General features: G+C 37.4%; 1 protein-coding gene across 3 annotated transcripts in view; it reads right to left on the bottom strand.

The window, feature by feature from the left end:
• Nucleotides 1–27,308, bottom strand: part of PARP8 (poly(ADP-ribose) polymerase family member 8) — a 110,443-nt gene that overhangs the window by 39,878 nt on the left and 43,257 nt on the right. For all 3 annotated transcript variants that reach the window (XM_050716197.1, XM_035566126.2, XM_035566127.2), the window contains 7 exons: nucleotides 18,025–18,062; nucleotides 13,912–14,001; nucleotides 12,506–12,576; nucleotides 10,143–10,220; nucleotides 5,435–5,529; nucleotides 2,308–2,368; nucleotides 1,146–1,236 (listed from right to left, as the gene is read on the bottom strand). In XM_050716197.1, the coding sequence (XP_050572154.1) occupies nucleotides 1,146–1,236; nucleotides 2,308–2,368; nucleotides 5,435–5,529; nucleotides 10,143–10,220; nucleotides 12,506–12,576; nucleotides 13,912–14,001; nucleotides 18,025–18,062 (524 nt within the window). The remainder of the gene's footprint in view (nucleotides 1–1,145; nucleotides 1,237–2,307; nucleotides 2,369–5,434; nucleotides 5,530–10,142; nucleotides 10,221–12,505; nucleotides 12,577–13,911; nucleotides 14,002–18,024; nucleotides 18,063–27,308) is intronic.

Raw genomic sequence — 27,308 nt, 5'->3', positions numbered from 1 at the left:
TGATCTCGCCCCTCAGTACTCAAGTGCCACCATAATCAGTCAGCTGCAGGACTGAGAACTAAACTTCCTGTTTTAACCTTGTCAGAAGTGCAGACGATAACTTCTTGTTACTTCTGATTTCACTAGATCATTTCTTATTGCATGATGCTCTTCACGCTTCAATCTCTCTTATTTGCTGTACTTTTTAAAATTACATTTTGATAGAAATATTCTGAATACTAACACTGCTACTTGCTATGCCAAATACATATTTTAAGATCTGCATATTTACAGAAAAGATCAAAGCAATAAAATACAGGCAAAAGGGCCAAAGTCAAGCAAAAAGTAAGGGGTTGTAATGAATAAACATATTATGACTGGAAATATCTATTCAATTTCCAGAGGCAGGATTCTCCTACGGATACAAGCCTGAACTGACAGCTTGCACTGGAAGCCTCCAAATCCAGGTAAGTTATGATCCAAGTTACACACTTCTTGACTTTCCTCTGTAAAAATATATCTGAAGTTGACTGTTGCACATGATGTTTCCAAATCTTCTCTCTCAGCTGATTCTTCATGAGTTGGGATATTTTTACTGTCATGAGGAAGCTTTACTGAACAACCAGAGTTGGATGTCAGCACAACATTCAAAAATCTCATTCAAATTTGAAGATCCCCAAGAGTTCATATGTTCATATAAAAATCAGAAGCTGACAGCATAATTATCATGGTCTGGTTCTTCAAAAGGTACATGAAAAAGGGCATATTAATGTGCTCCACAGATTTGTGCAGGTATACCTAATCAGTAATACCTGCATCTGTGAAGATGATCCCTAATTTCCAAAGTCAGGAAATCATTTTAGAAACTGAAAACATTTATTCATAAACCCTCAGGTTCCTAGTGGACACAGCTGCATTTCAAAGGATATCAAGAAAACAAATTCCTAAACTCAGCTTCCAGGAGTTTAAACTAGATACTCATGCCATCATTAGGGCCTAGTCTTGCAAATACAAATAACAATTTCACACCAGCAAGACTGCTCTCAGCAATAGATTTAAGTACATACAGGGTCAAAGATTTAGCAGTAAATGAGTATCTGTCACTTAGGATATGGCTGAGACTGAGACAACAAACAAGGCATATGAAGAATACACAGGTGACTAACCTGGGCCATTTAAGTACTGTGTAAGCGAACAGTGCAATCGCACTACTATGGGCTCTGTGCGAATTACATCCCAAGCCACAGCAATCTCTTCCTAGTTCAAGACAAAAAGAAAACAACAGATACCATTAGACATCATGAAGAATCGTTGCATTTTGTCAGTCTATATTAGGGGTTGGTATAAACACTACCCATCCACTTACCCATCATGGGATATCTAATCCAACTTTAAACGTGAGACTTCAGAAAAACTATTGCCTGTTAATGACCTTAAGAGGAGTGTTAGACTGTTTCCAGTCCTTGAATATGCCCATTTAAACTGAGCACAGGTTTCTACATGACACTACATCCACAGTGCAGGCAGACACATTTCCATCTATCAAGACATACTGCTTCAAAGCTGAGAAGCAAAGGAGCAAATGAAGATGGAAAGGACACTGAACCCATAACATAAGGCAAGGGAAACATTTGCTCCTTCTCAATACTGATTAAGATTATTCAAGGTATAATCAAGTTTTCTTAATTTTCAAAGAGCCCAAGAAAAACTATCTTCTGTGCTGTACTGACCTGAGAATATGATATATCTGTACAGAAGCTAATGATGCCCCTAAAAGCACTACTTTTCATTCTGCATCTAGAGGACAGGAAGTTACTGCACAGATGAGGTGAGGAAGTATGGAGCTAATGACAGCGTAACAGTTACACAAGCCATGCTGCCAGTCGACAGCACCCCTGCCCTGAGTCTCCTTTGCCACTCAAGCCTCTCCCTAATCAGTTGCAGATGTTGAGAAGCACACAGGAGATCTCTAGCCAAGGTCGTCTTCTCTCCAGGACTCTATGAAGTGCTTTCACCTAACTAATGTCTAGGATAGCAAAAAAAGAAATGTATTTCATTTACATCAGTTAAAACATTTACCATTTACAAAGCACGTTTGAAAGGAAATATACAGGCAGTAAATAAAAGCCTAGAACACATCTTAACAACATGATTGTCAAATGAAAAGGAAACCTTTCCACTGGGTAGCAATCATTAACGTCACAGCCACTTGTGAAGATCAAGCCTCTGAAAAACGAAAGTCTCAGTAGTTGTCTAGAGTGCCTGATGTGTAGCAGAATTAAATGGGTATTAATGTTCATTATGTAATTTTGTGATTAGATTACTTACATCAAGAAAGCTAACATCAATATGCAGATCAATATCTACATCATCAATGGCTCCATATTCCCTGAAAGGAAAGAATTACATTACATTAGAGCTCTTTACAATACTCCTCAGCCCAGGAGTACTTACAACAGGGAAGATTTTATGAAGGATAAACTTGGCTGTAAAATCAGAATGGTTATAAAATAAACATTTACATAGATTGGATCAATATTCCCAGTGGGTGAACACCCGCTGCACTGAAACTTTCTTTCTTATCTCGCTTAAATAGGCTATTTATTTTTATTTTATTTAATAATTCCCCAAAATTCTCATTCCATCACTGCCATGTATCTTTGATGTACTGCACAAACAGATCAAGGAAACAATAATGGTCACATACCGTTGTTATTTATGACAAAAGAAAATCCTAGTTGACCTAAGCAGAGGCTTGAGATAAAAAAACGAAGACAAAAACAACAAAGCCCTGACCATGGCACATTATACCTGTGGGCTTGCTTCTTACATTCAGGGTATTTATTTGTCAAAACACACCGATTGCCCTGTAACGTGCTCAAGGCAATAGCTACCTTACTTTATCTGTCACCTGTAGTATTCCTGGAATCTCTAAGGTGCAGATTTACTTTATGCTCATAGGTGTTTCATTGCTATATGAAATCTTAAAGTGTGACTCTTTTCCCTCTTATTTTCTGACCCACTCTCATTGCCCTCGACCAAGGTATGTGAAGACTTCTGAAAAATAGGGCTAGAAAATATTCATTCTTATACCTAAACAAAAGTTACTTTTATTTTAATTAATTGACTTGATAATTCTATAAAAGTAAAATAACTTCCAGTTTTTCACAGATTAGTTGATACACTCCCAGTCCCTGGATTTTGGCTTTACACTGCATTTACACGCTTCTCACAATGAATTCCTTGCTTTTCTATTAAAAAGAGTGCACACTACTAAGAGCGCACAGTAGCAATTGTGCATAAATGAAGTTGATAAGGTAACCTTGAAATACAGAAGTATTTTTGTTAGGAGATAGCTGATCTCAGATTTTGTTGTTGTTGTTGTTAATTTTCCTGAAGATCCAAAGAACAGATTGCTATAAACTCATCATTAGTACTTATGAACACAGGCTGGTGTTACTCACATGACGGATCCAAAAGGTTGGAATAAAGCTTAATTTTATGAATTAAACAGGAATGGAGTTGAACCAACTAAACACAGAAATGCTAGTAGAAGAAAGAAGAAGATAAAAATAAGTTACAACTGTGGAATTTCCATATTCACTGAAATACCTTTGCCTGCACTCCATTACCATCATGAAAAATGGATTTTAGAGACATGATGGTTTACTTCCCCAAGCTAAAAGCAAGGAAAAAATCCTGTTTTCTTCTAGTGCCTGAAGCTTATGATCTGCTGCCCACAATGTCTCCAGGAACACATTTTGATTTTGAAGCTCCAGAGATCCTGTCTATCAATGCTTAAGTAATGTAAGTAGATACTGAAGAGTTTGGATCAGTTGGTCCAGATGCCTTTCTTATAGGTTGGTGGCCAGCTTTCAAAGGGCTGTGGTGAAAAGCATGCAGGTATAGGAATTCCCCTTCTGTATGTATGTAAAGTTCACTCTGACAGTAGGAGACTACTGAATAATAGGGTCAACTCTCTAAGAAATGCATTTTAGTGGGTGTCACTGTCAGACAGGCCTATTGCAGTCAGAGAAGTGTAGCTGTTGGAGAGGGATGAAACTGAATGCTTAATGCTGTGTTTATCATTTCCAAGAATTCATGTGTATTTTCAACTGCAGAGTACAAGAAGCATGGAAGCTTTCCACAAAGCAAAAGCAACCACAAATGCCAATTTCTAATACAGTGAGCCTGAGGGATCACAATGCATCCAACGAAACAGTTGATTCAACATAATAGATGCATTACGGTTTTGAAAGGTTATTTACCATTACTCAATTTTAGGAGCCTTAGGAAGCATGCTATCAAGGGGTATTCTCAATTTCATAGCTAACAGTTGGCAACTAAACATTATCTAATTTATTTCCTAAACCCATACATAACCATTTGGATTTTAATTCTCCAGGTCCTAAAAATGTAATGAATTTCCACTTAATTTCAAAAGGCATCTTACACCACAGTTGTACACACACTCTCACACTCTAAAATAACAGAGATTATTGTTTAGATTAATGGGAATTGTTACTTGCAATATACGTATGCTTAAGGTTATAATCTCTGTATTTTATTACTTTGTTTATATAATAATTTTGTTATTTTAATTGTAATGTTTCTGACAGGTCTGTTACATCTTCCCTGTTATTTTAATTAAATTATTAATAATTACATAGATGGAAAATGAAGTTATAAAAGACTTGAAGTGAATAAAACATACCATACAGCTATATGCTGCTGCAGAATCATGTACACTCATATATGCCCTACAGAATTTTTGTGTAATTTCTGTTTGCAATTTACCCCTGACCAAGGTTCCACCATTTCCTTGTGTAGGATTCTTCAGTTTCCCACCTCATTACAATTAGGAAGCTTTCCTAAAATCTAACCAAATTCTTGTTTGTTTCTAACAGACTACTTTCTTATCGTAGCTCTCACAGTGACAATGGAGAACACTTGATCACTGTTTTTTGAAGGTTTTTCTTGAAGAAGAAAAACTGTTACTAAATCCTCTGCCTTTTTTTTTTTTCTCCCCAGACTAGACAAAACCAACTCCTTCAATCTTTCCCTGGGGACAACATCTACTAAATCTCTTATCGTACCTCTTGTTCCAACCCCAGGGCAGAAGACAGAATACAACAAATAAAAAGTTTAACAAGGGTTTAGAGTAATGATGAATAGTAATTTTCAACAACATACAACAGCTTGATCAAATGCCTACTGAAGTGCAAAGAACAATATTTTAGAACAAGCTTCCAGGACCTGTTCCAAGCAAGTTGTTTGAATACTCTGCCACAAAAATGAAGCCAAATACCGCATTATTGCTAGCTAAGAGTGCCCCTTCCCTTTGTCACAATATGCAGAGCTCAGAGAAGACTTGTGTTTTGGCAGTGAGGGAAAGTACACAAAACAGCCTCCAAAATGTGACAGGTTCCACAATACAGAAGGGTAGATGACATACCTGAGAGATACTGCATTAGGTCCATAGATCTCTCTCACTGCTGTTAAATCAGCTTCCAACTGTGGGTGCTTGTGAAGTTCTCCATCATAGCTAACCTACCAAAACAACAGCAAAATTCTAGGAGTTCTTATTTATTTCATTACTGGCATCTGATCTAGGCTCTTGAAAGCTCTCCTTGCAAAATGTGCTGCATAAAGATTTCTTAATGCCATGCTCAGAAAGGACATTGTGTTGATAAGCTGAAGCACTGAGGTGGTCTAGCTCTTCTAAGCAATGAGATTTGCAAAGCAGGCACCTCTGTATCAGAACTCCAGATGGCCCAACTCCTGTTTGTGGAAGAAAAGATGCAAAGAACTCATTCCTCTATCCTATCTCGTCCTGGGGGCTGTTCTGGGCCTCTTGACATTCTTGCATTTTTAACCTGGTAAGTAGGAGGAGAATCAGATATCTCCTGTTAGACCATTCCAGTCTAACTACCACAGCACAAAGATTTGCTCCCTCTTGCTTGTTGTCACACTCTCATATATTTTGGACACAGAATGGCGTGGGCTCAACAAGAGAAGCATGACACTATTCCATGCACTAAGTCTCTCAGCATCTAAGCTACATTTGCTACATTTTAAACCACCAGTGCAATGACATCAGATTAAAAAAGAGAAATAATTAAAGACACCTTCCCATTTTAAGCATTTTTTACCAGATAAGGTCTAAAGAAACGTGTACTGAGATGTCATCACATTTTTTTTCATGAAAGCTACATGAAGAGTGGTTATGGTTATGTTTAGTGTTTATACTACAAAGAAAAAACTTGCATGCTTGTCTAGTTGGATTGTATGAAGTCAAAATAATTAAATATCCTCTTATCTTCTGTAAGGACAAATATACTTTATTAGGCTTGTAACAATCTATTAAAAGTCAATTACTATTTTCTCATTAAGCAATATGCTTGTGATTGTATGACCCTGACTCTTACTTCTTTACACCAATTAGAAAAACAGTAATTCCACTAAAGTCAATGACCTCGTAATTTGGGCACATTCAGAAACGAGAATAAGACTTGGCTTGTACCTTTGACAAATTCAGACAGCAAAGCACAAGAGTGCAATATATCTTTTTTTATATATCTTTACACATTAATTCCTGCTGAGAATTCCTGCTATTGCAGAGGTCTATGTAATCGCAGTAATGTTTCTTCAGTTCATACATCCAAATCTGCTTGACCTCAGTGCTGTAGCACTTCAGTTCTGATATCTGGAGCTGTACTTTTCATTACATATCTAATTAAATACATTTCAATTGAATTACAATAATAATCACCTGATCACTTTTTACTTATGAAAATTAGCAAATAATTTGATTAGACCTAGACTTCATCAAACATAAGGCAGTTCATCAGCATAGCACGTGAACATACTTTGAGCTATTGATGATATTCCCCACCAGAAAGGTATAAGCAAGCTATCCCCGCTCTGTATGGACAGGCACGTCAGAAAAATTTCCCACCTAGACAAGCATAAGAACAAAACCTTTACTAATTTATTTTTCTTTTACTTCAGGTAGGAGTAAACAAACCTGTGTATATGTAAATATATATATATATATATGTATATATCATTACTCAAAAATGAATTGTTTAAATAAGCATAAGCAATTGCTGTTCTGCTTCCAAAGAGAGCATAGCAATGTTTTCACAGATCATAACTGTGGTTCACCCATCACTTTGTTGCTCCCAAAGCACATTTTTTTTATCCACTCTAACATGTAAGTATTAATAAAATCCAAATGGAACACTATGCAGAACACCAAATTGCTCTGCATACTGCCTTCTCCCATCTATTTTCTGGTGGTAAGAGGTAATGACCTCCAGAAAGAACCAAAGCAGTGTTCTGGCAAACTGTAAGACCACAGGTATGGTATTTTTTCCACCCCTAAATTAGTGCCACAGACATGCTGATGTACATAGGGGACATTGCCAGAGTTTTGTGTATCTAAATTTGTAAGTACATTCTGTAACTGAAGCACAAGAGAGGGAGAAAGCACCAAAAGCAGTAGTATTACTATTTCAAACTACTATTCTCTATTGCAAATGTAGAAGATAAGAGATTCAAAGTAAGAATTAACAGAGATGCCCAGAAAGTGAAAATAAAAGCTAAAAATCTGATAACTTTGCTGTGTCTGAAGGGTCTGTGTTTAGAAAGCCCTGGTATTTAATCTGAGACCTAATTCAGATTATTTTGTCCCATATAATGACAAAATGTTGCATTTTTAAAGGAGATTAAGTGATTTACAGACCTAAATCCCATTGAAAATCAATAGGACTTAGGCTATTGAATCACTCAGCTACTTTAAAGTATTTATCCATTAAATCCTTAGGGAGGATTACAAGCAGGTGGCTAGGAAGCAGATACAAGCTTTAATTTATGACCGAAAGGTCGTATCTTGTTTTCACTGCCCATCAAATGCAATTTCCCATGCTCCTTGTTTCATCATCAGCTGCTTTCTTGTCTTTCCAGCTGTAACCACTTAGAAATGTTAGTATAAACCCTGACCTCCACCTTTTCCAACTGTGTCGCGCACAGTTATACCGGTAGCTATTCCCCATAGTTGTTAATATCAACATTTTTGACCCCCTTCTCTGTGGGCACAGCAAACACCTGTCTCAAATAAAACAGCTTACCTTACCTATTCCCTGCATATACTGTCAACTACTTTCCATACAGACTACTTTCTATTTCTATATTATTGAATCCCAATACATGTGGTGCCCACTTAACAAAATTACTGCGATTAATTAAAATCACCTTCTTTGAAAAAGGACTGTTCTTTTATCTCTCCAGGAACTTAGCTCACTACCTGGTTTCCTACTTAATTCCTAAGTCCTTAACCACTTCAATCTATAGATTTTCCTTAAAATTTCATCTTTTTGACCATGACATTTTATTTTTTTTTCCTCCTGATAAATACATTTCTGATGATGTCTTTTGTTGTTGTAGTTGTTGTTTGTTTCTTCTCCTTATATCGCTTTTGGAGTATTCTATTCTAAAGACATTCACAATCATCTAATGTCTTTTTTTTATTACTGATTTAACTACAATTTTACTGTGTTTTTTTTTTCCTGTTATCATTCCTTCAATTAAATACACTAGCTCAAAGAATGACAATATAATGCATTTCCAACTTCAAATATAAGGCAACCGAATTCTGACCAGTAGTTGCTATTACACAACTCTTTTACACCTTGCAAAATGATTTACTGCTCTCTCTCTTCATATCTCATAGGCAGTGTTAATATTTATTCACCCATTTGGGCACTGGCAGGCATCCTTTACCAAATGTAGTTGCACTGGTTCTAGAAGCAAGTGCTCCCAGCTGCTTGCTGGCTTTTCCTTCACCTTGAGGTTATTGCTCTCTCAGTAGAGTTGAAAAATGACACCAGTACACACAATTCATCACCACAGGGCAAAAATCAGAAGATTTTTCCTCTCAGGCAGATTAAAATAAGATACTGGTCTTTGCACTGAAGTATGTGTACACAGCCCTCTGCAGCACTCTGTGGGGCTGTACTAATAGGCAGAGGAAGGGAGGCAACCCCTGCAGTCATTTCTCAAGTGAACATGAGTCTGTACCCGTCAGTCATTTTCTCATACTGAAAATACATTATTTCAGTTCCAGTTTCAGTATCACTTTCTGTAGCTTTTTAGGGGTGGGCTTTCAATACTTTACTGTAAATATAATGCACTTTAACTCATATTTTGTGTTCAAGCCCCACCACGCTACTGGAGGAGAGGCTCAGCGATGCCCTCCTCATCAGCATGCCGCACACCCTGCTACAACCCAACCGGCCGGCACTGCTGACACACTCCTGCAGCCTCACTCCGCACTCTCAGGGTGTGGATGGCTTCAGCCTCCGGGCAGAGGCAGCAACAACTTTCATAAACGCCAGCTGTAATTCGCTAGAATGTTCATCAAAGCAAACAGTTCTAAAAACATAAGGGAGGAATGATTCCTTTGGGGCAATCTTTAGACGAAAAAGATTACAAAAATCTGAATAAAGGAGGCTAGCAGCGTGAAGCGTTCTATTGATGTTGCAAAAGGAAAAGATATAAAGATATTTTATTTCCCAGCACATCACAGGGTGTAATAATAACTAATTCTGCTAAGGGAGCAAGAAGGAAAACAGAGCTGCACATTTATCTAAAAACATGTAGTATTTTTCAAGGTGAATTTAACTGTAGACCTCAGAGAAAGAATGGATCGTTGCCTAGATTAAAATTGTTTTGTAATAACCATTTTTTACCATTAAATTGCAGTGCTCTTGACTTTACAAAATGGCAACACTCCAGCAGGAAACATATTTGGATCTAGCCTGACTTCCCATTTGTATCAATAATGGGATATGCTGTAAAGAGTAAATGTCTATTTCCTGGAAAAAAGCAACTGGCTTCTATTTTCAAACATCCTGAAGAACAGCTGGATTTTCTGTTCTTGCAGTTTTACAAATGCAAAGGAGCTCTCCTTATTTTAAGTTTGACATGATTATACAGTATAACATACTCAATACTTTTACTATAAAATACTATATATATAGACGCATTACATTCACACATTGAATAAACATAATAAATTAATTATAAAAAAATTAAAATAAAATGAACCACAGAGGCCTTCAGATATAAATTTGAAACATTTGCAAAATATCCTTCATTACCTGTCCTCCATAATAAAATTCCTCAGAATCATTATCCCCTTCAGAATCTTCTTCAAGTGTGCTGCTGTGCTGTGACTCCTTAATTAAAAATGAAAATTAACAATGATAAAAGCAGTATCTCTGTCTTGCATTTATAGTTCTGAGCACAGGAAGACTATTTTTCACAAATAAGCTCTATTCACACTTAATAAGAGATGACATTTTAGTATTATTTTTCGTGAGGAGTACTATGGGCCCATTTTAAGAATAGTGAAAGAGCAGACAAAGCTCACACACACTATTGGGGTATGAAAAAACAACCCCGAATGTATGTCGGAGAAAAATACTTTGTCAGAGGATACAGACAGCGTGGTATTTTAGGAATTGGACTAGAATATTCAGGACTACTTCACTCTGTGGTCCTGCTAAACAAAGCATACTTTACCCACCAAGACAGAGGTTCTGTATTTAATCCATTAAGCATTTCGGTGACCTAATAAAGTTTTAATTAACTTGATTCTGGTAAATCAATTCTAATAGTTTAAGGAAATAATTCAAGCCTAAGCATGGGATCTTTTAAGTCCCCTTCTGTGAAAAACTCTGACAAACCTCTGCTTAAAAAGTACCAGCCTGTTGCCAGGAAACTGAAAACTTAATTTTCTGACTGCCTCTGTTCTAAGACTTTGAAAAGTAAAGATTAGAAAGTAATATGCTTACCCAAGAAAATCTGCTCTAAATAGGCTGCTCTGTGAATAATTGCACTCAAGTAAATAGAACCACTCATGGTACAGACTTCAATTCAGCATGAACTGCAGTGTTATATTCTACTTGTTACCAATGAAGCCTTTAGTTATAATTACGTAATTAATTCAAAATATTAATCCTTGTTTCTCACAATACATTAGTTATTTCTAGGCTCTATTCTGACAAGGATCCCATAAAGAATATGTGATAAAATCTTAACTCTTTACTTCAATCCAAACACCATGTACTTTATGCACATTTTCTGTTTACGTCCTACACATTCCAGTGTTGGAGTTAGACAATCTTTAAAGTCCCTTCCAACCCAAACCATTCAATGATTCCATGATACACAGAACTGTCACAGTGGAATACAAATCAGATGTGTGAATCAAAGAAGAGAAGGTACCCCTAAATGCCCTACATTCATAAATGTCAAATATACTCATCACCAATTTCTATGGTCAGACAATACAATCCCACCTCCTTACCTTTACCTCTAAATTCCTTCTGTAGTTACTACATGTATACATAGAACAAAAATTGTATTTCAGCCAATTTCACAGCGATTTTTTAAAATGAGGCATAAAAATCATATCTGCTTCTACTTTGCTAAAAAGAAATAAAGTGACTTCAATCATCTTTGTTGAATAATAACCCTAGCTAAAGTGGAAATTTGTGTTAAAACAGAACCCAAGTGAACAAAAAATCAATGCCAACTAAAGAGAAACAAAACTCTCACATGAGAATAGTGTAAAACCCATCCTATCCTAATTAAAACTTCTGTCTAGCCAACAGCGTTAAGAGACTTATTTAAAGGCTTTTTCAGTGTTTTTATACTTAAGTACCTTGTTCAATTAAAAAAAAAAAAGGAAAAACTCAAAAGTCTGTCCCATGGAAACTAACTATATCTTAAGGTTTTAATCCAAACGGTAAATTCTGCATCAAAAGGGTAAATACTGCATTTGAACTTTTAATGTTTACAGAGCATTGCATAAAATTATGTGGCAGTAGAATCAAAATACTTCCAAGTGCAGTTTTTAAAATCGAATAGGGTTTCACCTAATGAAAACAAACAACCATATCCATTATCATATCTGATCATACTTAACCCCCTTTTCCAGAATAAAATACAGATCAGAGCCTAAAAGGTCATTAGTCATAAAACAAATATTCCAAATCCAGAAATCAACCTTGTCAGAGAAAGTCTTGAAGTTAAGCACTTGAATTTTTGATACAGTGCTCAATCTCTTGCACCATTCATGGTGGGAGCCTATGTGGTACTTTCTCTGAGGCCCTAACACTGTCAGCCCCTGAAGACCTCATCTTTTAGTGCCATTTCTTTCTTAATATCATCTCAGTGAGACTAGTTAGGGGCCCATGCCAGAGGTACAGCACAAATACAAGCATGACTGAAAAGCCTTCACACTCCAGATATTACTTACGGTGAACGTTGCCAGGAGAAGGTCCAGAGGCTCCAGTGGGATTGCTGTAGGCCACAGTAGTGGCCTAAGTAAGCTAAGACATTTCTTCCAAAATGTGTTGTAAGGGTGCACTTGACAGGAATTCTATTCTATTACATATTATTTTCAGTTGTTTCTTAAAATATCTTTTGTTAAAATATACATCCAAGAAATACATACCTCTCCATTCTCCCTCTGTAATTTTGATTTTATGGATAAGCAATAGTTGACATCGCTGGTTTTTCTTAATTCTTAAAATAAAAGGGAAAATAGAGAACATCTATGAAAAATGTGAAATACTTTTGTATATACTGACTTTAAATACTTAGTTGAAATAGTTAAGTAAGTAAGTCACAGGTATGAAGGACACCAAAGTGTTTACAATACAACAGTCTAAAATTAACAAGAGACTATGTTTCAGAATACTTATGTTTTTAACTGTGAAATGAAATTCAACGGGTCCATTTAGGAGATTATTTTTTCCCAATCACTAATTTAAACTTCTGTGTAAAAAAGAATGAAAAGAATGAAAGATCAAAAGCCCTCAGCAATAATTAAATCAGATCAACTTATATACAAAATATAGGTTTAGATCTTATTTTAAATGATAGGCTTTACTTCTTTTCAAATTACGTACATACTTGCAAATAAAATTTAATCTATTCGAATTAATAAAATTTAATACAATCTTAAGCTTCAGGCTATAATGACCAGTTTTTGTTAGGGTGCCACTCCAGTAACTTTAATAAAATTATTCTTGATTTACTACGTAAATGAGATCAGAGACTGAAAATCATATTGATTTTCCAGCGGAATTCAAAGTAATTCTGTGTTATACATGCACACAAAAATACCTTAAAGCTCTGTAACAATAATAAAAATACCACAAAGTCAAGCACTCTTATCTGCAGAACTGCTAGATTTAAGACTGCTTTACTCAGTTTTGCCTACAGCCTGAAATCATCAAGGAATTTAGCTGATAAAGTCTAAAAAAAAATCTGTGTGGAGTATACAGAGATCTTGGTTATATATTGTATATAAGTGCCTAGATCTTTCAACGCCATTTTATGTATTAAATGGGTTTTTTTTGAAAGTATGGATGTAATTTCAAATGAAGAGGTTCCCAAAATCACTGGAAAAATATTTTTCCTGTAGTCTCATTTGTGAAATAGCTGAACCATTTTGTTTGAATTTTTTTGAAATAATTCACCAGAGGCAATGATAGTTATAGACTGTTTCATCCCCAGTGGTACAGTAAACATAAAGGTTTAAGCAAGTGAGCATGAAAACTTATAATTGGGAAGTATTAAGCACCTCTAACTGTATTTGAGGAGAATTACTTTAGCACAGACTGCAGAACATTAAAGGAATAAAATACATTCTGCCTACACAATTGTGCTGATCCCCAAAAGAAGTATTTTAATTTATTCTATTCTGAAATGTAGGACAACTTACTACAGCGAGCCTGTGAAGAACTAGTGAACTGTACAAGTACACATATTAACACATCTCCCTTTAAGTACAGGAAATGTCTTGTCCTCCCTCACAAAACATGAACTTGGTAAAATAATAGGAGATAAGATTACCTGTAGCAATTTGGTGGAAAATTACTGGAATTGGCTCTGTTGTAACTAACACATCTTCATCGTTATCAGAACTGGAAACATATGTGTTATCTATGAAAGAAAAACACTTTGCATGTTGAAGTCCCGTGGTGCTCTGCCAGCCCCTTCCCTCATTGCACAATCCACCCTTCTACCATAATGAATCACTTCACAACTGATGAGGGAAACCCAACACTATCATATTCTTGCTGTGCTTTTTTCTAGAGAGATTGCAGATAAAAGAAAAGTACAAAAAGGATGGAAGATTAAGAACCAAATATTATACAACCAACCCCCCTGCATTCCAACATTATGGCTTTCATGAAGTGTACCAAGCACTGCTCAGAACTGTCCCAAGACCCATAGGGGCTGGTGCCAACCTTTTCCAAAAGGATGACTTGTTCTACATTTTCTGTCATGCTTGATACCAACATTCAGGCTTGGTCTAACATGCAGTGAGCTGGCTGTTAACAGCACATTATGCAAAATATATATGCCTCATGTTGGTCAGTTACAAAAAGGATGTTTGAATTATCTTCTAATCAATGGAGAACATTTCTTGTGCCTGATTCAGGAACAAAAAATCTTTTGTTCCCTTTAAAAACTTTGGGTATGGGTATGAATACTGAAAGCACACTTCAAACTTTCTTATAAAATGTGGGAATAGACTGTGATTTTTTATTTCCAACCAAACCTCCACTGGCAACAAAAAAGCAGCAGCAAGTTTTTATGCAGTATGCACAGAAGCTAATTTTGCATGAACTGCTGAACTGCCTACGAAAGTATTAAAAATTTTGTTTTCTAATGATCTGGGCTAAATTGGACTTTCCACTCTATAGCAGAAAGGCTGACAATTAAGATAATCAGAGATAGAGAGGCAAGTAAGAGAATTGAAAGGGCTTTATCTATCATGGGCTTGATCTATCAAGGGCTTGATCTATCAACATCAGCAAAGGGCATGAACTCGCAAGCACTTTTAAGCACACTGCTGCAACCCCACATCTCAAAGCCTTTGACCACAGTGCTTCCAGTGGAATGCTAGAAATAATGTAAACATTAATTGATCAGTAAATCCAGCAATTTGCCACCTATACTGCAGTGGTTCTGGGAAGTCTGCATCCAGACTGAGCCCTAGGGAGGCTGCCCCCTCCTCGCAGCAGCATCAGCGGTTCCCACAGGTGTGCCACACTGCCTTTGCAGACTGGCAGCTGCATCGCCACGCACAGACAGGCGCATGGGGCTTTCCCAGCCCGCCACCTGTGAATCAGCCTTTCTGCCACCTTCACGCAGAGCTACCATGTCTGGTGCTACCCCACACCTTTGCCTACTTCTCACTCCTGCGCTGTCCCATGAGGTAACCCAAGTAGTCTGTGCACAGCACAGCAAACACATACTGTGAGCAGGTAGCTGCTCCTGGAGGCTGACCCCACTTTCTCCTAAGTGCTGCACTCCGTGGGCACTGCAACCTGCTCCATCTGCTCAGTCTGCATCTGCTCGGCTACATGCTTGGCATGGGGACGTGTTTTAGAGCCACGGCACAGCAAGAGTAAGAGGGGCTGCCTCCAGCCATCTGCCAGCACTCGCTCCTCCTGCCACTTTTGTCAGGCTGTAAGCTATGCACCCAGGGCAGCTGCTTCTCACCCTCCCCCTGACCCCCTGCCTTGCCTCTATTTGCAGGCTCCACCTTGCCATCACCGTTTCAGTGCCAGCATCACCATGTTGGATGGCTCTGGGCATACAACACATGCCCACTCCTTTCCCAAGTCTGGGAGCATAGCTTACTGCTGTAGAGAACATCATTTAGACCTAAATAAATTTACCCAGCTCTCACTATATGGGTGCAGATAAGGAAATCCACGTGCTAGAACTTATTGCTATATGAAAATGTAGGAAATACAACAATTTGTGCTGTACAGCATATATGATTACCAAGAAATATATATATGGAAAAAAGGCTGACTCAATTAAGGTTTTATTGATTTTAATTATATTTTATGCCCATTGCTTGTCATTCTTTCGTGGCAGCTGTATAATATTTTTCACTGCCAAGCTTTTGTTTTCCTTTTCTACTTGGCAACCACTGCTTTTTTTTGTTTTTGTTTCTGTGTGTATGTGTTTTTCCTTTCCTGTCCTTTTGTCAGTGTAATGAAACTTGAAATGAAGATACTGGTTTTGGTCTGCTTTCTTCAAGATCCCATTTCCAACACAGTCAGGTGGAGTCTGCCTGAACTTGTTGCAGGTAGGCAAACAACTACTCACTACCAAGCTGGGTGTCCCCAGCTCTACTGCAGTCTAACGCAGTCTAAGAGAGGGATGTTTCTGTTAATGTGTCCATAACCCACAAATCACCGGCATAAAAGACCATAGTAGCTCTAAAAGTTTATGGCAGCTAGCCAAGTATCAGTCAAAACATATATTCATTAGCAAAATACCTGCTGCTGTAATGGTTCTCACAGGAGTCATGATCCACTCATATTAAAGGGACTTTAGTCTACTCATTGACGTGATATTCTGTAACTGCTCCTTAGGAGCGCTATTCTCCCCCACTTTTGTCAATGTTGTGAGAAAATGGTTACGAAGATATTTTGCTGGAACTGTTATTACTTGCCTCTAAAATTTTTAGTTATATTTTCACATTTTCAGCAATGTATAAATAACTTTCAGACATACTGTCTCAACACTCTTCTGATTAACTTCTTCAGTGCACCGTTGTGAGCATATTTTTAGCTTTCGCTTGCAATTGTGAAACTTTCAAACACATTCCATTACTGAAAGTTGTCATGTCATATTATGGTTCCCAGAGGTATGATTTAATGCTTAGCTGTTTGTAATCTTTTGATGCTTTATGAAGCAATTCAGCAATATCTACACAGTTATCAGTGTCAACGTGGTGATATACAATAGCAATGCAGGGAGTTAGAGTATACACAGTACCCAAAGGTCTTTTTATGGTATCTAAAATTCACTTGTGGTATCACTTCTGGCTGAATGAACATTTGTAAAGCAGCACTTTTATCTCTCCATATATTTATTACATACACTAGCAATTTATCTGATGATCAGTTCTGACAGTCTTCTGCTGGTATGCAAAGTTTGATTCACTGTGTATTACACACCCTTAATCTCTAAAGGATACAACTTTGATACAGCTACACACTAATTGACTTAAACCATGATCTGCAAAGACTTATCCAGTGAGAAATTTATCTGATGGGCATATACTGCTCTGAACTCTAGAAACAAGCAACAGTGCTTGAAAGGCATATTCCAGTTGAGGAGGAGGATACCAGCAGAGAGTTTCCTATGCTAGACACCACCACGCTCTGGTGTGTCCCTAAAATATCTCTTAAAATACATGCCAGAAAAGAGATAACATTGCTGCTGATCATGGCTAACTCAAAAGATTTAGTACAAATACAGGAGACAAAGACACTGGCTCACCAAATCACAGTGAGTATTTTCAGGATCAACGTTGTAAAATGGCAAAGAGTCATTATCATTCCTAACACACTAGACATCTCTTCTTCACAAAGCAGATGTACATACTGTGAATGCTTAAGATAGCAAAAAAAAAAAAAGAGAGCAGCTGGGAACAGCTTTGCAAGCTTACGTTACCAAAGAGACACCTGTACACAAACCCCAACTCCTGCAGACCCTGAGAAGCATCACTGCACAGTCCACAGGTTTAACTTTAAGAACGTGAGTCATCAGTCTCATTAAGGTTTAACACACTGAACTGCTCTGCTGGCCCCGTGCCAGACTGCTCAGTCTCTTGAAAGATCAGACTATATCTACCATGCCAAAAAGGAGCCGGGCGCTTTCTCCCTCCTCTATCACTGTGTTGGCTCCAAACATGGAAAGCATCACAAGATCTGGTCTCAGTAAACTTGTGAACTAGGTTTTCTCACCCTGACCCGGTTGATAAATGATACCTGAAAGGAAGAAATGACTGTGAAAATTATCTGACTAATGGAAAGTGATTAGCACAAGGATGCACCTGGAACACATTAACACCCTTTCAAATATTCTCATCTGAATGTTGTAATTTACAGTAACACGTATACATGTGTCATGGACAAGAATGTTGCACAGTACCTGGGTAGTCCTCAGAGACATGCACTGAATAGGACACACTGCAAAGAAGAAAAGAAAAAAAAAGAAACAACAGAATTAATAATAAGAATAACTGCTGGCATAAGATTTTTTTTTCCTGTTCCTATATTATCTTATGTTTATTTATAGGATCCTGATGGTTTCCAGAACAGAAGGTAACAGCTGATGGCTTTTGAAGTGCACAGCAAGGAAAAAAAATGTCATGCCCAGCTGATGGCTTTTGAAGTGCACAGCAAGGAAAAAAAATGTCATGCCCATTTTGAAAGCTTACTTGGCTAAATTGGCATATCCTGATTTCAATCTTCTTAAAAAGAATATCAAGACTGCATTATATTTACTTTAGAGTAGTATTTCACAATGTACTTTTGCTAAAGAAAAAAAAGAAAGAAGTTGCTCTGTGAACATCAGAACTAGAAAAGCCCAGTTTTCTCTACATTTCTTCCTGGGGTTTACTCAAAGCTCAGCATGAAGCCCTTAACATGCTGTATGTTCTTGTTAGCTTCAGCCAAGCTCTGTATTACTTAGGCTCCTTTCTCTCCTCAAACCCCCATATTTATAAAAATTGTGGCAATCTTATTTGACACCTATACCTCTCTGTCAAGGTGAGTTAAAATCAAATTTTAAAGACCCACAGTCACACTAAAGAGCATCTTCAACACATGGATTACCAGAGCCTGCTTCATCAGAAAAAAGATATACAAACATATTGTCCTCATCCTCTAGGTCAGCATACTTATGCTTTTCCTAAGACCCAGCAAGATGCTCACTAAATTCACTGCTGAGAGCAGGAAAAATGAACATGGTGGTCTGCTCAGTCATCTAAGAACCCTTTTATTTTTATTTTCATTATCTTTATTTTATTTAAGGGTAACGTACATCTTCATTTAGCCCTAAAAAAAATTCAACTCTGCAGCACGCTGAAAGCTTTCTGTTGTATAATTCACGTTCTTTCCAATTCTAAATCCTATGAATTGTATGTGTCAACATACACATTTAAATAATACATGATGCATGTTCATGTCTGTAGTGAGTTAAGCAGACAGACAAAGACACGATGGCACAGTCCTCTTAATAAATTCTGTTGTGTATTGTATGTTGTTGAAAACTGATTTGGTGGATCTTTTTCAATTACATGAATATAACTCCCATGTAGACTATAAAATGAATGCATGTACAATATTTTCTTTCTCTCTCAAGAACTCCAGTTAAATGAGCTCTGTTTCCACAATTCAATGACTGCAGGAGGGAATCAATACGAAAAAGTAGGTCTCATACTTTCTTCTCTAAATCAATCTATTGCAGCACAGCTCTGTCACCTGTTTTTGTACATAATCTTTTCTAGCATAATACATTTTATGTATTGTTTGACTAAGAAGCAAAGATGCCCATTTCTTCAACAGCTGCACATGTTCACATAAATGGAAGCAGAAAGAGTGTTTATTATATCTGACAACAGATTTAGCCACACAATTCTTGATAGCTTCAGTCATGCCAGGATTAAATCCCGTCATTGTGTAATGTCAACATTCTGTGATTTTTCTTTTAGTTCTTTTCCAGATTTTTGGATAGGCAGCATCTGCGTCTCATCATCTTGGAGCATTCTGCCTAAAGACTGCGGTATTTAAATCTAATTAATCTGTCATGACATAAAATGCCACTATTTTAAGTAGGGAAATATTCCAAAATAAAGGAATATTATATCTCAGTGCAGCTACGTATGAAGAATTTTGTCCTGTGATTAAAAATAATAATAAAATAAATAACAAAAAAGCTGTAAGTTAATGAAGGGCCGGTTCTTACTAAAACTATCCTCTAGATGTTGTGTTTGTAACCATTACTTCTTCCTTCTATTACCTAAAGCTGTACTTCAGTCTCATTCTTTTAGACCGGCAGCTTGTATATCTCTTCACTGCCACCAGAACTGCTGTGTATGGGTTTGACTACTGTCATATTGTATTATCTTCAAGCGTGGACTTTTATTCCAAGAAAAGAAGAGTCTTCCTAGAACCCAGGAAATACTCCGTGTTCAAATTAAAAACCTCCCTCAAGTCAGTACAAAAGCTGCAGCAAAGAAGTGAAATTCCACGTATGTATGTACATAAAAGAAGTTCTTCACATTGAGGAGAGGAGCAGGGGCTGGAGAAGTTACAGAATTTCCATCCATGACAATATTCACAACTCAACTTGATAAGGCTGTCTGCAACCTAATCTAACCTTGAAGCCGGGTCTAATTCTGAAGCTGGTCCTGCTTTGAGTGAGCGGGGGGAGAGGGGACCAGGTAGCCTGCACAGGTCACTTCCCCCTTAAATTACTCTATGCTTCTATGTGCAGAAACTCTGTGAAAGTGTGTTTCTCTTCCTTTTTCATCATGTGGTAGCTGTGACAGAAGCAGCTGTGGTCACATTAAATGGAAACTAATGTGAAAAAATACACTTGTGAAAAAAAATCTCGTGAGATGGAAATAAAATGCAAGGTTCATGAAGATGCAGGTTAGAAATAACCTCAAACCAGCTCCTGCAATGACTGTAGGCAAGTTCAAGGTCTGATACAGAGCCCACTGAATCTAGTAGTCGTCTCAGTACTGTGATGAATATTACCAAAGAGGGGAAAGAAAAGGTAAAAATTATATGAAGTAACATAGTTCTGTAAACCTAGTAATAAGAAGTCTCCCTACGGGTAAAATTTCACCACCAAAATCTGATGTCACCTCCATCTGAAAAGCATTAACAGAAAACCTAGCTGCCAAACAAAAATCAAATGGTAATATGGTTAGAAATAATAACGGAATCTGATAAGCCCGAGCTGCCACTTCAAAGGAAAGAATGTGAACAAGATGTGAACTCAAGATTAAACAGTAAAATGCTTGAAAATGGGATATTTACTTCCAATTATAACAAACCATCAGTTTTTACTAGAAACACTACTGACTCAGCTTAGGAATCGACCAAACTTAGCTGAGTCCTCAACTCAGCAGAATTACTTGTTATGTTGGGAGTGTCTAACCTGAAATTCTTTACACTCTTAGCCTCTCCCATTGTCCTGGTTTCAGTTAGGACAGAGTTAATTTTCCTCCTAGTAGCTGGCAGGGTGCTATGTTTTGGATTAGGATGAGAAGAGCGCTGATAACATGCTGATGTTTTACTTGTTGTAGAGCAATGCTTACACCAAGCCAAGGACTTTTCAGCTTCTCGCTCTGTCCTGCTAGCGAGCAGGCTAGGGATGCAGCAGGAGCTGGGAGGGGGCAGACCCAGGACAGCTGACCCAAACTGGCCAAAGGGGTATTCCATACCATCTGACATCATGCTGAACAATATATAGGGGTGGCTAGCCGGGGTGGGGGGGCCGGCTGCTTGGGGATAGGCTGGGCATCGGTCAACGGGTGGTGAGCAATTGCATTGTGCATCACTTATTTCGTACACATTATTACTATTAATACTATTATTATTATTATTATTATTATTATTATTATTGTTATTATTTTTCCTGTCTTAATAAACTGTCTTTATCTCAACTCACAGGCTTCACTTTCCCGTTTCTCTCCCCCATCCTGGAGAGGGAGGGGGGAGGGTGAGCGAACGGCTGTGTGGTGTTTGGCTGCCAGCCGGGCTAAACCACAACACCCATCTTACCAAAAAAAAAAAAAAAAGTGAAAAATTGTCTTCTTCCTATTTAAATTCACTTTTTCAGCACACATTGGGATCTCTGTGCTGCCCTCTCCTCAGTGTCCCCCGGACATTGTACGCTGAGACACATCATGCCAGAGGAAGCTCCCATAGGAGCCCTTTTAGACAGGCCATTCCTCTTGCACATACTTAAACTCCATTTTGGAGAGAATAAATGACTTGTCAGAGCCCCCAGAGAGAGGCGGCGCTTTGCTTGGGCTGGTAGTGATATGTTAGCTATGTTCGGGATGCAGAATCAAAAAAAGTAATGAAAAAACAAAGTAGGACTACCGAATAGCGCAAAACTGTTTTATCTGTCCCAGCAAGCCTCTGTGATTGTCATGTGTGATCACACTTCAGCACGCTTTTCTACACCCAGGATAAACTGCTTCCTACCGCTTGTGCACCTGAGTTGTCAGAAACCCAGCTACACCAGGCTCACCTCTTGAGAAGCTCCAGTCCTGCAGCACTGAAATGTTTTCCCATTGACTTTAATGAGATTTGGAGCCAAGACAGAAACACAAGACACTGATGGCTTAAGGCACCTTCAGAAACCACAGGTTCAGTGAAGACACAGATGTTCACCACCTCTCAGTGTTAAATCCTCCCAGAGCCAAAGAAAGCCTGTACGAAGCTGCCTTCTTGTTTAAGTACTCAGAAAGGCAACTGGAATTAATTTAGGCCTGGTCTGGACACAGATGTACAAGATTATTCCAGCGAGGGATGTGATTTTTCCTTCTGGCATAGCAGCTCCTCTGTACAACCCTAGTGCAGCTATTGCTATAAATACAGCTTATTGCACTATAATTTATTCCCATTCCCATAAACACATTCTAACCAGCCAACCATCACCCTGGCTAGTTCTGTTACATTGCTTCATGAGCACATTTAAACTCCTGGGTGTAAACAAAGCTTCAATGATCATGTTATTTCTGTTTTATTCAGCTCAGACCCGCTCCAAAAGTCATCCTACACTACATGTGTTTCTCTTCCTTTAAGCTCAGAACTACCTTCAGACTATAAAGGGCCTTGTAAATTTTCTGTTATTTAACAAACAGTAAAGCAACTTACAAGAAATTAGTGAGAAATGTCATGTTTCACTGCTTATGTGATCTTAACGTAAACTTCTTATTGCTTGAAATAATATTCACATGCAGAGGGCTCTAGCCTTACTTAGTAACAATTGTATTCATAAAGTATTTCCTGCAAGCATTTTCCAATGTGTTTTAAACACATCTGTTTCTTCTTCAGAGAGATTATCCTGCAAAGGTCTATCTGCATTTGAGAACCAATTCATAAACCAAATGGGGAGCCACAACATGCGTGCTGTTTTTCAGGTGAATCTATCCCATTTTGTTACAGAACAAGCAGATTCACCTGCATTTGATATTACCACATTTTCCTGAAGTTAGTTAAAAAATACTTTTAGCCTTTGTAGATTCACAGAGCCATTTGCAGAGTTAGGACTGAAATGCACATTAGTGAGTGGACAGAGTGTATGCAGCCATGACCATCAGACTCCAACACTCTGAGACCCAAGAGAGGTAGGACTGACTGGCCTTCAGATAGCCCACTGAAGCAAAATTTTTGAGATACTAAACCACACTCCTGTACAAGAATCCTTCATGAGCCATATCTTATGGGGTCAAAGTAAAGCCCAAACTGAATATACCACCAGGCAAAACATTACCACAAAATGTAAGCTTCTGAGAAAAATAAATACATAAATAAATAAAATAAAATAAACAAAAATACACACGAAAACTGCTAAAGGAAGCAAAACAAAATCTACTGAGACAAAGCATGTTCATAAAAAGGAAAAGTACCTGTTTACTCCCTTAAATGTAACAGTTTTGTTTCCACAGATTTAGTACAGAGAAAAACTAGAAACAGCAATGTTCTTCCAAAGATCATCTTCCTGTCAAATTTCTACCTGCCATTATGCACAGCTCTATCTCTCTAAATAAAATTGTAAGATTGTTTTGCATGCCTTGAACTGTAGATTTTACCTATCATTGTATAAAATCATAGGGTCAGACATGCATCCCGAAGCCACAACAGTGACACTGTAGCAAGAGTGCATGACGTATCTTCCCATCAAACTCACTTTATCTCAACCCTATGCCAGCTGTAGTTTCTCTCTAGGAAAGAAATCCTTTAAGCTGAATTTCCAGCTGTTTTGCACAGCAGGAACAGCATGAAGCATCTGGCACAAGTCTAAGATTTATGCCCATGGAATGGTTCTGACAATTCAGCCAGCTCTGTCCCATGGCAGCTGCTGACTTACTGCCTTATTAAGTGTGGAAATTGTGATCTAGTTTCTATTCCAGTTTTAGCACTTTCTACTAGAGCCAGAGCTCCATGTGCTAATGTTGCAGCTCACAAGCTTGCTGAAGAAAGGAAACAACATTTTTTGTCACCTTATGATAGTCTGAATCCAATCTATACCGAAATGTAACAAGAGAGTATATAAGACTTTCTTCATCTAACTGCACCTGGAGCTACAAAATTCCAGAGAAACTACTTTTGTTTGTGATAGCCAAAATACAAAATCTAGCTCAATGAAGTTATGCAACAAGGTAATTAATAGGATGCACAAAGCTCTATACATGAAAATCAATACTAACACTCAGAAAAGTAGCTTATGTACAAATATATAAGATTAGATGCTAGTGTGGGATTGATTATGTGCCAGGGTCAAATTCTGAACAAGTTGGTGAGTTGAAAGAAAGGTTAGTGAAACCCCTTCAAGAATAATAAAATTACACTGGTGAAAACTTTGGGTTGAGGGCCTGTATAATATTTCTGAAAGCGGAGCATGAAACAGACCTGATATTTTCACTTTCTACTCTAGGTGAGGCAATAAGAAGGAATAAGAACAAGGTCCAGTTGAACAGATGCAACTGAAATTGTAATCTTTTACCAGTTTCTAGTTAGAGCGTATGTACTTTTCTCTGGTATCTACAAAAAAAACCCACATGCAACAGAAGAACAGCATTTCATGCCACTAATTGCACAGAAAGTATTTTCACTCCCACCTTTGCTTTGTACCCTGATCTTCAAAAATTCATCCAAATCCTTCAACGTATTCCTATTACTTTCATGCCCTTTAGCCTTCTCTTCCACTTCAACAAGACCACAATTTGTCACTGAAGCTAGACACTTCCTAATATTTAGTCTTTTCACTCAAATGAAAAAAAAATCCAAATGAATTCTACAACAAACACATAACACACTCCTTTCTAGTAGTTCATTTGAGGTTTGAGAACCAGTTTGAAACCGAGTAGCTTGGCAATAAACCGTATCACAAATACACGGTGGAAATAATGATTTTCAGAAAATGTAATGTGGGATCCCATCCAAAAAAAGTCTCAAATTGCATCCCTGAAATGTATGACCTCTGAACCAGTGCCTTGAGAACTGGTAGAAGATGGAGGTATTAGGTTATTGGCCAGCTGAAAAACTCAGCAGGTTACTTCCACAGAGAATCTGGAATATTTAAGAAGAAACAAAATCTTTTTTTTTTTTTGTAGCTTATTTCTTATTTGAATCAGCAAATTTTCTGAAGAGAATTAAAATTCAAAATTAAAAGTTAAACAGGCTGTAAAATGCTTCAATGTCAAGTCTTTCTTCCAATTTCTATGAAGATGACGTACATGCAAATAACAGCAGAAGAAACCCAGCAGCCATATGCAGCAATTTTCTATGGCAAAAATCTTTCTTTGGCTTAATGGACACTGACAAAAGACAAAACCTCCAAAATCAGGTAGGACAGAACCATTTTGTTTTACACTGAAAACAGCACAGACAAAATAACCATAAAAACAACTGAAAAAATAAGCAAGAATTACTACTGTATTACCTACAGTTAGGCCAAACAAACTTAATGCAAATTCTTCTTTCAACATTGAACTGTCACAACCACAAGTGAATGATAAATGTGAGGGGCTTTTGACAATTTGTGAACAAGTGAATTAGCAAAATACTTCATTGTTTGGTCTGTACACCAAGGGTGCTAGCATACAGTTTATTACCTTTCTATGAAACTCTTCAAAAAGAATGCAGTGATGCTATGGGAAAAAAAAATCTTTCTCTTCTACACAGGACCTTTTGAAAGAATCCATCCCACTCAGCACACATCATCTAAGGAAGGGCTCCGCTGAAGCCAATTTTCAGAAATGAAACAATGTCAACATTCTAAATGTGCTTGTTGGGTAAATTATTTAATCAACTATTTCTAATATTCTCTTCACAATGTCTTTAGTAAAAAAATATGACAGTCTTAAAATGCATTTGTAAACATACATTTATACTAACATAATCTACCCTTTTAATTTATTGCAAATCACATTCATAAATGAAGTAAATACCATTAGTAAATATAAGTGTAAAGATTAGCAAGTACCGCATTATATTCATTCATGGTACCTTTACAGTGCAGTCCCAATAATCCAACAAAAGTATAAATAGAACTGAAAAAAGTTTCTTTTATGTAAAACATTAACCACAAAGTGACACCCATCTCCACATTGACAGATGAACAGCAGTAAGAATCATGTCATGTGATGTGCTATCTTCCGTACTTCTGAAAATAAAAGTTTGCATAAGGCTTGTTAAAACACGAAGAAATATATGGGCTTTTTGCTCTTTCACACAGTCAAATAACTATGTAAGTAGAAGACTTGTGTGCTGTTCTTTTTAATTTTTTTTATACAGTGACATAAAAACTGATGTCATTAAATAAAATAACAATTACTAAAAAACAACATTACTACCCTCCAGAACAGACAACCAAGTCTTCACAAATACGATGAAAATTTAAGAAGGTAGACCTAAGTTCTCCTGCACATAGGACAGTTACAGAAAAAGTGATAGCTGATCAAGGGTAGCAAGAATATTCGCACTTTTTTTTTTTTTAAGAATTTAGAACTGGAACTAAATCCCACTAAAGTCCAAGGGAATCCTTCATACCTGACAAAGAAGATTACATACAGGTTGCACAGAATATACAAGACTTCTGGCCCCTGACAATCACCTGGTATTTCTGTAAGCAAGTACTTAATTCTTTGCTAAAAATTTTCAAGATGTATTCCAAAGGGTGCAAGCTTTGGTGATTGCTTGTTTTACACATTTGCAGCTTGCTATACAGCTGGACTTCATATACCTGCCACTTTATCCATGCTCATGGATTTCTAAACAGCTTTTTAAGTACTGTTTAAAATATTTTGAATGTGCATGTGTGCATCCCAGCAACTTGTTTTCAGATATACAGGCCACCTTAAATGTATTTCTGAAACACATTAGTTCGATGAGTGTTTGTATCCCCTGTGATCCAGTAATTGATGACCCAGCATCAGGCACAGCAATTTTTGATGCTCGATAGAGCCAGGTGCTTGCAAAGAACTGAAATTTGTGCGTCCACTCTTTCTTCCTTTCACTATGTATCAAATCTCCCTGTGGTGCTGTCCTGGTTTCAGTTAGGACAGAGTTAATTTTCCTCCTAGTAGCTGGCAGGGTGCTATGTTTTGGATTAGGATGAGAAGAGCGCTGATAACACCCTGATGTTTTAATTGTTGCAGAGCAGTGCTTACACCAAGCCAAGGA

This window comes from Cygnus atratus, chromosome Z (assembly GCF_013377495.2).
Source record: "Cygnus atratus isolate AKBS03 ecotype Queensland, Australia chromosome Z, CAtr_DNAZoo_HiC_assembly, whole genome shotgun sequence".
In the NCBI taxonomy this organism is placed as follows: Eukaryota; Metazoa; Chordata; class Aves; order Anseriformes; family Anatidae; genus Cygnus; species Cygnus atratus.
This window is presented reverse-complemented; position numbering and strand designations above follow the sequence as displayed.